The sequence below is a fragment of the Sinocyclocheilus rhinocerous genome, unplaced genomic scaffold (genome assembly GCF_001515625.1).
Source record: "Sinocyclocheilus rhinocerous isolate Xijiao unplaced genomic scaffold, SAMN03320098_v1.1 scaffold61, whole genome shotgun sequence".
NCBI lineage: Eukaryota > Metazoa > Chordata > Actinopteri > Cypriniformes > Cyprinidae > Sinocyclocheilus > Sinocyclocheilus rhinocerous.
The window spans coordinates 2,292,769-2,303,396 of NW_015640445.1; the positions used below are offsets into that span (position 1 = coordinate 2,292,769).

Sequence of the window (10,628 nt, forward strand, 5' to 3'; positions counted from 1 at the left end):
ATCATTAAGATATTAAGTAAAGATCATGAAGATATTTTGAATATATCAAAACTTAATTTTTTATTAGTAATAATATGCATTGCTAAGAACTTCATTTGGACAACTTTAAAGGTGATTTTCTCAATTAGAGAAATTGCACCCTCAGATTCCAGATTTTTAAATAGTTGTATCTCAGCCAAATATGGTCCTACCCTAACAAACCGTACATCAATGGAAAGCTTATTTATTAATGTATACATTTCTAATAATTGACCCTTATGACTGGTTTTGTGGTCCAGGGTCACATTTTATCATATAATCAATTATATGCACTTCTAGGCCAGGGGTTTTCAAACTGTAAAAGTTCATTACCATTTTATTCTGCCTTCTAACATGAGTGGAAATTATTTTATTATACTGATTCAGTACAAAGAAACCATGTGCTTAATAGAAATGAAATATTTCCGTATTACACATATTTATAATATTACATGTTTTAACAACATAAACGAGTTTTAGTAAAAAGCCATCTTTAAAAGTGCGGTTGTGGAAACAAACAGTTTCAACAGACCTTACATCTCAGACTGTCATGCTCATAAAACAGCTGTTCTCGCCATATCACCAGACAGTGACTAAAGTAAATAACAAAAATGGCGACCGCAAAAGGTTGGCTGTTATTTATTTATTACCTGACTGTAGCGCAGCATTTGGGTCACGCAAAGACCACAGGCCTGGTGAGTGGATCTCTAGCACAGCGAACACAGCGACGGGATCCAAAATCACCTGCTGGATGTCACACTGAAAAGTCGCACAACTTTGTGGAACGAAGAGCGACTCTCGCATTGCATGACGTGTAGACAACTATTGCTTAATATGGGACCGTTCACACGTCACAGATTTATCGACTGTGCGATTGTGAGTCCTGTAAATTATACAGTTGGTGCGATTATAAAATACGGATGTGACTTTACAGTATGAACGGTGTGTAAAAACAACAGAGCTCTAAAACAGAACTGAAAAAGTATTCTGCTACTGAATATAGTCGAAATATAAAAATGGACATTTTTACGCCTATATAGCCTGTCTTAAATTTTGTTCGCATTTTGGTGACATTTTTTTGAGGTGAAAGTGAGGGTCTACTCAGTGGCTGACTGCAAGTTCCTTCAAAAACACTTACGGTTTTCAGAGGAATTATAAAACTGGCACAAACTAACAATGTCAAGTTGTGTCAGTGCAATAATTAAATAATAATTAAAATCTACTAATCTAGTTTTCTAATTTCAATGAAACACTATGGGACTCCCCAATTTGTGTCCTGCAGCCCCTCCTCAGTTTGAACACTGTTGAATATAGCCTCATAAGATTTAACTCAATTGTCCTTAAAGAATAGCCAACACACACAAAATTAAAATACAGACAGAAACCCAATTTGGCTGATCAAGTTTATTTGATCTGCTTACCAAAGAGACAATGCCCGCAAACATAAAACAATGAACAACTCCTTCATGATTAACTAAAATGTATAATGACAGCAAGTGTCATTGTTACCATAATTATTATTTTTCTTACCATCATCATCATTATTAATAATATTAGTATCATTATCTTCATATTAAGTGACATTTTCTTATGTTTTGTATTTTAAAATGTAATAACATGAAATGATCCCTTAAAAAACATGATGGACACATGGCTGTGGATAAGACACTAAGTGGAAAGGAGGGGAGGAGTGTAAATCTGCGTGGAAAGGCTGGTCCGTAAGGCTCCTGAGTCAAAACTCGTCCCGTTAAAGTGAGTCAATCGCCCTGATAGGCACCATTTTCCAATCCGCACACACAAACACATGATAAACCTTACAATGAAAATAAAAACAGCATAAGTCACATTTAAAAGCACAGTATGGCAGTGGAAATTAATAGCTCATGGGTGTGAAGAGGAGTGTCAGTTGGCGTAGTGATGGCATGAGAGAAACGAGTTGAGTGAGGCTAGAGTAAAGGATGCCATCATTGTGCACAAGGAGGTATAAGAGCATAGGAGGATGAGAGTAACCCGGGTTTATGATTCCTTTGTCATGATCGGTTTGGAGTTGCAAAGTCACTTCTTCCAGTTGTGTTCTTAAATAAACATATTCAGTTCCCTTCATTACCCGGAGATTAATTAGAAAGTACCTACAGTACAGTGCCTTCCGTTTCTGTTGCCTTGAGTTCATCCTCTGTTTTTTTTGTCTTCCACAACCCTGATTGCCATTTCAGGGAGACTCCAAGTCCAAGCACCAGAGTTAGGAAGGTGTCCCAAAACCCTGTGAAGAAGCCCTAGACAACACACACACCGACACACCTACACGAACACATTCATACACACTCACACACAAAGTGCATTCCCATACGGGTGGTCCAGGGTTTCCTCATTTCTTAAACAAGAGTATTTGCACTGTCTTTGTCTCAATCTACGGCTTCTTAAGAAGTTTGTCCGCTTCTGGGTATGTGGGATACTTCACTGTCTCAATCTTCTCTTTGACTTTATAAGAGGGGTAGAGGCCTGTGCGGCCTGTTTTGCGGTTGATGCCCTTGGAGTATCCATCCCAATGGTTGCCCGCAATGCCGATCACATCTCCAGGCTCAAGCGGGATGTCGTCGCTATTGCGTGGTTGGTGCGGGTATATAGCGATCTGGTTGTGGGCGTTCTGCCCACCGAAGTAGTAGATGTCATCGAGGGAATAGAAGAAGGAGGAGGCGTCTGGGTGGAGTGTCTGCATGATCTCATAGGCCACTCGACACACCTGCGCACAATGGAAATGAAAACAAAGACGCGTTCACAAGCTGCTTTTAAGCTGAATCTTCAGAGCAGAGTGGAGTTGAGAGGATATGCAGGTGCACCTGACAAAGATGAATGGACTTTACAATGGTTAAGCGCTACTCATGAAAAGCTGAAGTGAAGATTAAGGACTATTAGAACAAAGTAACCACAGACTGCTCATGACCAGTCTAGAGCATACGGCACAAAAAAATGTCAAGATTGCAGATTTCATTGCTTGGATCTGACTGGCTGCCCTTTCTGGGAGTTTTTAATCAGTCTGTCAAAAAACAAAGTCTTGTTTTCAGTGGATCAGCCTGCTATAATGATGGATTCAGAGGAGCCACTGGACAAAAAGTTGCCTTTCTAAAGCTGGACACGCTGTACGATTCTGATGGTTCTTTACCATTGTTGATAAGTCTACAACAGGGGTAGCGAACCCTGCTCCTGGAGGGCTACCGTTCTGCAGAGTTCAGCTCCAAACCTAATAAAACACCAGAACTTGGTAATCAAAGTTTTCAGGTTTTACTTGAAAATAAAAGGCAGGGTGGAGCAAGTTTTGAATTGAACTCTGCTGAAATGTAGTCCCTCCAGGAGCAAGGTTGGCTACCCCTACTCTACAATATGACTCGAGTGAGATCTTGGTTATAAGTTTTGGTACACTGTGACATCCACGTATTTTATGTCAAAGTGTACGATATATATTGTAGCAAAGACTTTGATCCCAATTGTCCTGTTGAAAACTGTGACTTAGAAGACTGATCATAAAGGCGATAAGTATTCAGCCAATGAATATGTCACACTAAACAATCAAACATTGGTGATCAATAATATACAAATATTATTTAATATAATTGATTTTGCTGGCCAAAATCGACAGCCAAAAACTGCACAGTGTGAACCTGCACAGTGTGAAGTGGGCGATTCCTGGCCAGAATAAATGGGCCAGACTTTCAGCCGATAGTAAAAAGTTTGGATCTGCAAGACTACTGATTGCCAGACATCATGTCTGGCATGAAAACTTAAATAACAACCCACAAAGTCTGCATTGTACTTGTGAGAGTACTTGTGAAGAATACGACATGAGTCTATCCATAAAAAAGCTAAAATTTAACAAAGTAGACTGTAGAAGAAAGAAATTACCAAAAACCCTAAAGCAAATCCCCAAAATAATGTTTTTTAAAAAGTACAAAAATATTAAGGGTTATCAAACAGTCAAGTCTTAACCCCATAGAAATGCTGTGGGAGGTTTGGGCATTTCATGCAAAAAAACCCTCACGCAAGTGCAAAAAGGGACAAAAAGTTAGTGTAGGAGACGAACAGCACAAAAACTTCTACAAAAGTGGGTCAAACTGTACCTGTGAAGAGAAGGTGCACACTAAGAAGTTGGTCCTGGAGAGGAAGTGGATATCCAGGATGACTCCTCTCAGAGAGTTTTCAGTGTAACGGTTGTGCAGCCCAGCCGACCATGAAATAGAATTATCACTAATAAATTCATAATCAGGATACCTGTACACAAACAAAAAACAAAAATGGGTTAAAAGGTCCTCCCTGATGGCACTCCTCTTGCTGTGTTCCAAAGCCTAGTCTGCAGCCTAACTCAGGCACGTTCATGATGCCAAGGCTTTTCCAAACAGAGGGCAGCACTGAATGCATCATTTGCCGATAAAGGAATCCCAGAATGCACTACATGCTCAAATTTTCATATAAGATGGTGGAGGAAGAATGGGAAATGAACAAATTAATAAAAAATTGGTTTATTTAATTAAAAAGTAACAATATCACCCAAAATGTGTGTGCTTTGTATTTATTTATTATTGTATTGAGTATTGAGCTATTAGCATAACAACATGCTAATGTCAGATTGACTGTGACCGTTCACATCAAGAACAACACTTGTAAAGATAACTACTGTATACGGACAACTATATTAGCATTCACATTAACACTATAATGTTCTGTTTTTTTATAAGCGTGCACTGCAATTATGTCATCTGCCATTTTGAATGCTCAAGCTCTTTAAAGACGGGTGGATTCTGATTGGCTGATTGGCTGTTTTTATTGTTTACCAGCTGAAAAAAAATTTTCTGAAAGTGATTCCAATTATATTGTTCCTCTGTGTCCTCACTGTTATAGCTGTGGCGTGGATTATTCTCAGAATAAAACAAATATTAAAAGTGTTGTTATAGTTATTGTCCTTGGTGTGAGCTACAACATTGTTGCCTTGTAAAGTGTTTCATTTCAGTCACTTGATGATGTTCCATGTTGGTTCCAAATTAGGGTATTAACAATTCTAAGATAGCTTCTTATTATTTTTGTCTAATATTTTCCAGTTAATTGCCTAAAGGTCCTTAAAAGAAGATCAATTCAACTGCCAAGCAACACAGCAGGAGGTATTAAGACTTGTTTTCATAGACTGTATAAAGTGTGCTCACTTAGACTTGGCCTCCTGCAGTAGAGAGGGGTCGTCAGTGGCGAGGTAAACCCGTTTCTTGTCCACATGCATGCGCTGGGCCAGACTCTGGTAGTGATCCTCAACATGCACCATGTACTCTTCTATGGGGTGGAATGCCGCCTCCGTCCCTACCTTATCTGTCCGGCGCACATGCACCCTGGAGAGAAGAACAATACCTGGGTCAGCCTGATTGTGTGTGTCCATGTGAGAAAGGGATTCAAGGTCGACAAAGAACAGGAAAAAATACAGACCAGCAGAATAAAATTTCTTTCTATTTTTTTAAATAGGTGTTTAAAGGTTTTGCGCTTTGGGGTGCCGATTTTCTGAAAATGCCAACCATTATGTGTCTATGTGTGAGTGTAAGGATGGGCGGCTGAATAAAGTAAGAATGGTGTGTGTGAGAGAGATAGAGACAGAAAGATGGCTATGAGTGGTTGCACTCCCAGTAGAGAGCAAAGTGGGTGTAAGTGGAGACTGATTGTTGGAGCAGTGGTGGTTTGTGTGAAAGGGTCTCCCTCCTCCTTTTCTCCCCCTCCCCCCCTCTCTCACACATAAATACATTCAAAACCTATCAGTGCCTGTCTTTCCTAAGCTTGAGGTTTACATCACTGCACACACATTGGCTAATTTCCATGAACTTCTATTGTATTTATACAGAACTTATGTCCATTTTTATCCCCTAAATAAATAAATAAATAAAAAATTTAATATATACATTAATTATTTAAAAATTTAAATAGACACATTTATTTAACACAAATAATATAGTAAGCATAGTAAATTCTGTCTCAGAAAGCTCCACTAATAAAATACAGTGAAACATGTAGCATCTGAGTGGTTTTGATGGACTGATGTGATGCTTTAATGTGTAATGTCTCACCCTATAATGGGGTGCTTGAAGCCCAGCTTGGTGGTGGTCTCTTGCATTTCCTTCAACAGCCAAGCCTGAGGGCGGATCAGGTACTTGACAAACTGAGACACCCACCACACAGGTGGGTCTCCATGAAGCCTCTGAAGCCGGTCCGCAAGGTCTTCAGGGATGGCCAGGGGCAGGTACGGGGGACGAGGGTGCAGGCTGTCCACGATCGGCAACTCGATGACCTGAACATCCCGATCGTTTGCTTCACCTACAGACAATGCACAAGACAATGAGCGGAAGGAATGCACTGGAGAAATTAAATATTGTGGTATGGACTGTAAATTGGCCAAACATGCTTTTCCAATACGAGATTAATTTATAATTATCAAGTCAATAAAGCTTGACGGAAGAGCTGCTCGCACGGAATAGAGCATGGGGCTAAAAACACGAGAGCAGGAGAGGAAAAAAAGACAACCGTAGGCCATAAACATACTACACGTAGGTATGAAAACCGATACAAATGCTTGGTGAATACATTAAAAGCAGGCGGCAATCTGTGCATACTTTACATTACATTACGTTAACGCCTTTGGCAGGCAGTTGTATCCAAAGTGACTTACAGTGTGTTCAAGGTGCACATTTTGCCAGTGAATATACGCCACATTCTTCAAGAATGTTCTTGCATTAGTGTGGCGGCAACAAACCTCAAGGGGGTGCGATGATGGAGTTCCCTTCAAATGTCTGTGCCATTACAATGGATGTTATTAGGTGCGTACATTCACATACAAGAGCATGTTTCAGGCCTTAGGGATGCACAATATACTGAAAGCCATAGTGGTGTTGGCCAATATATGTGTGTGTGTATATATATATATATATATATATATATATATACATTCAAATATTGGCCAACACCAATACGGCTTCCAGTGATAGTGATGCCTAAAATTTAATTTACATATATATGCACATTACATTGGCAGTTGGCAGTGTGATGAATATATGCGCATTACATTGGTGGCTGAAACACTCTAGATCCGGATCAAAAGGCGCTAACTATTGAAAAATCCATATTGTTCAACCACTGGCATGAAGTAATGGGAAAAAAAAACATTATCAGGAAAAAATGTCTTCAAAGAGACTGTGCGTGCCAGGTTTAAATTATGCCTTATGCAGCATTAAATGTTAAAAAGTATTTTTCACACAAAGAAGTGTTGGAGAAACTCCCTAGCCGTTCTTATATAACCTTGCTGTTAGGCTCTTTGCATGGGGATGAGGTTTTTCCAGCCCAGCACCCCTCACTGCACTGATAAACAAAATAACTCTCTCTCTCTCATCCTCATTAGAGCAGCAAGAGAATCTAAATTACATCTTGTCCTTGCATCCTGATGAATAAATTGAAGGGGGGGGGGGTTTCAGGGGAGGAGGCTTCTTTATTATTTTTAATTCATGCTATCTGTGCGCGTGAACCGCTGAAGCGACACTGATTCATTTTAATGCTGCGTGTGTTTGGATGTGCATGTTGCTGGGGGTATTTTCTCTAAACGCCAGCAGGATCATCCTGAAGGATTTGGTCTGCCCTTTGACCCCGTGCGGGTCATAACTAGAGGCATTAACAGGGTTATGTTATGTACATTATTGAGAACCGTCTCTCGAAAGCTCCACTACAATTAGGCTGAGTTCATTTGGTGCGTATATTATGAGAATCCAAGATGTTAATGGTAATGTGTGAAAACTGATGGCATGGCGTTAGCAATACCAAGGTCATGGGTTCAGTTCCCAGGGAATGTGAAAAGCAGTGAGTCCCGGCCCACTCTGAGCTCAGTCTTGAATATATTGTAAGTCGCTTTGGATAAAAGTGCCTGGCAAATGCATAAATGTAACGTAATGAGTTTGAATAGCATGTTTAATATAACTCGCTTGCTCAGTCTCCATCTCTGTCAATCTCGCTGGTCCATGGAGTGCAGAAACTCAGGCTTTAGGGCGAACTAAGAGAGATTGTGTCCTCTGGGAGGAAAGAGTGAAGGGAAAGCGCTGCTTTGTTTTGAGGTCATTAATTTCATGTTTTAAAGGCAGTCTCTCCTTCCCCTCCACTTTGCTTTTAGAGCACAGCAGGTTCACTCCAGCTGTAGACCGATTCCTCTGAACACTGGGTTTAGCCTATTAGACAGACTCTTAGACTGGGCCAGTGTATATAAAAATGGCCATTAGTATGTTTCCAAAATGAACTTTTAAAAAATGTCCATTATTGAATAAATGTTCGTGAATCTGTTGCATTTATGAAAAAACAATCCACTGACCATTACTCAGATTGACATTATAGACCAGCAAAATGCCAAAAAATCATATGACTATGTACTGAGAACAAAAATGGAAAAATATTAAATTATATAAAATAAAAAAGTGCATCCTTAATCTCAACACAAGAAACAAACAGATGAAGTGTATCTTAAGGTCCCTCATCACAATTTTACCTGAACATTACCTGACTGAATGTAATTGACCCTTCATCAGGAGTTTGATTGACAGGCGATCTGATAAATCATAATGCAGAATCTGCCATTTTGTTAGACAAACTAACTAGACAGGAGAGTAGATTAAAGTCGGTGGACTTGAACTTGAAAAACAGTGTGTATTGACATCTTTCCGCGGTTGAAACAAGATACCCTCTGATGTTCATTCATGTTTATTTCATGCTAAAACTAGTAAAGAGGAAGAGATTATCGATTCACATGCTGCTTGAACTGAGGCGCTATAGCGATCTGTCACGACACATTAAAGAGCCACAAAATGGTATTTATTGTTTACATTTTTTTTTAAATGACAAAATTTGAAAGCTGAGACTTTGTTTCATTCCAAAAGTAATCTGCTCTGTCTTTTCTGTCCACTTGTTGTCAGTTTCCTCTTTGCTCTGCGATGTATTTTGCACTGTGTGCAGAACATGATGTTTTTTAAAAAATTTTAAATAATCCCAGTGCAATTCTAAATGATAAAAACAGCCTGTTTAATTCTAAGGATCAGAAAAAGGAGGATAGATTTGAGGGACATGTGAGTTACTGACCAGACCAGTGTCCAGTGGAGGCCCCCGTGCGGTCAGTGCAAGTCTCGCTAACGGGTTTAAAAACAGTCTCCCATCCGCCGGTGGCGTAGCGCCAGTTCTGCGACTCCAGTATGAGGGTGCGCTGTGTGCCATAGGCAATCATGAAGCAGTAGACCACATGATGCAGCTGGCAGCCATAACCACAACCCTTATTGATGTTACACACCAGCTTGCGAGCCTTGCTGCAGTCCTGAGGGTTCTGCAGATACAGATCAGTAGAGAGAGAGAGGACTGAAGAGCTTTCTACACATTCAGTGGACACTTTTAGACGAGGAAATCATACTTAAAACATCTGGATTTCATTACATGTGTAGAAATACAGTTTGAGGCTGCTGTATATGGCATTTTTATAGCTTAGCAGGTTCCTTGATCTGCTCGATGTCAAAAACAGCACATGAATTTGCATTTGACAGCTCAAGTATAACTTCTGTACCGTGCTGCTCATGGAGACATTTGTGCAGTATTATACATCTTTCTAGACCACCAGTAAGATAAAAACATGATAGAATACAAACAAACAAACAGAGAGAACCAGTTTTGTCAAGGTTTTTGAAACTCTCCAATCATCTCACGCATGCAAATATTTTTTGTATGTGCTGGAGGAAATGATAAATTTGGCTCTGACACCAGAAGAATATAATGTCTGAATGATCTTGGCTGGATGAAAGAAGACGAAACAAACAGGATGGAAAATGGTCCCTCCATCTATCGCTGTTTCTCTCGTACTGAGACAATAGAGAGGCGAATGACTGGAGTAAAGAGAAAGAAAGAAGCAAGAGAGAGAGCATTGTAGATAAGAGATGGATGACAGCAGTGTAGTGAGACAGACAGAGGACTGTCATTTCTCATAAGAGACACAGCTTCTTTGTTATCAACCTGTCTGTCTCTCACACACAAAGTAAAATACACTCCATCACTTTAATCACACTCCAGCTCTCATTACCGCTCTAACCTGTCTCTCTGATGGAGAGCACTGACACAAAGCTATTAGTCAAAGTTAACATAGTACTAGTAGCACAAAAGTTTTCCTCTAGGCCAAATAACTAGGTTATAATACAGAGCAGTGTTTCCCAATCTTTGTCACCCATCAGTAAGGCCAAATACTTACGGATCATCAACATCAAAAAATCAGAAATGGGCTTATTTTGCCTCATATTACACTGGTTTCATGTAGCATTATCATTAGTATTAATAAAAATGGCCATAATAACAATGATTCATATTTGAGACATTTAATGGGATAAAAATTAGTAATGTATGAGTTGTTGTAATTAGCCTCAACATTTAAATATGATAAAAATTATAAATGGATAAAAAACCCATTGATTAAATATATTTCTATCTATCTATCTATCTATTTATATATATATATATATATATATATATGCAGTGTTGGGGAGTAACTAGTTACATGTAACGGAATTACGTAATTTAATTACAAA

The 10,628-nt window shown here is 39.3% G+C and overlaps 1 protein-coding gene across 2 annotated transcripts in view; it reads right to left on the reverse strand.

The window, feature by feature from the left end:
- Positions 1-1,407: 1,407 nt before the first annotated feature.
- Positions 1,408-10,628, reverse strand: part of LOC107752771 (alpha-(1,6)-fucosyltransferase-like) — an 88,988-nt gene continuing 79,767 nt past the window's right edge. For both annotated transcript variants that reach the window (XM_016568832.1, XM_016568831.1), the window contains 5 exons: positions 9,148-9,385; positions 6,108-6,354; positions 5,208-5,384; positions 4,131-4,281; positions 1,408-2,758 (listed from right to left, as the gene is read on the reverse strand). In XM_016568832.1, coding sequence (XP_016424318.1) covers positions 2,426-2,758; positions 4,131-4,281; positions 5,208-5,384; positions 6,108-6,354; positions 9,148-9,385 — 1,146 coding nt within the window. In that variant the 3' untranslated portion in view covers positions 1,408-2,425. The remainder of the gene's footprint in view (positions 2,759-4,130; positions 4,282-5,207; positions 5,385-6,107; positions 6,355-9,147; positions 9,386-10,628) is intronic.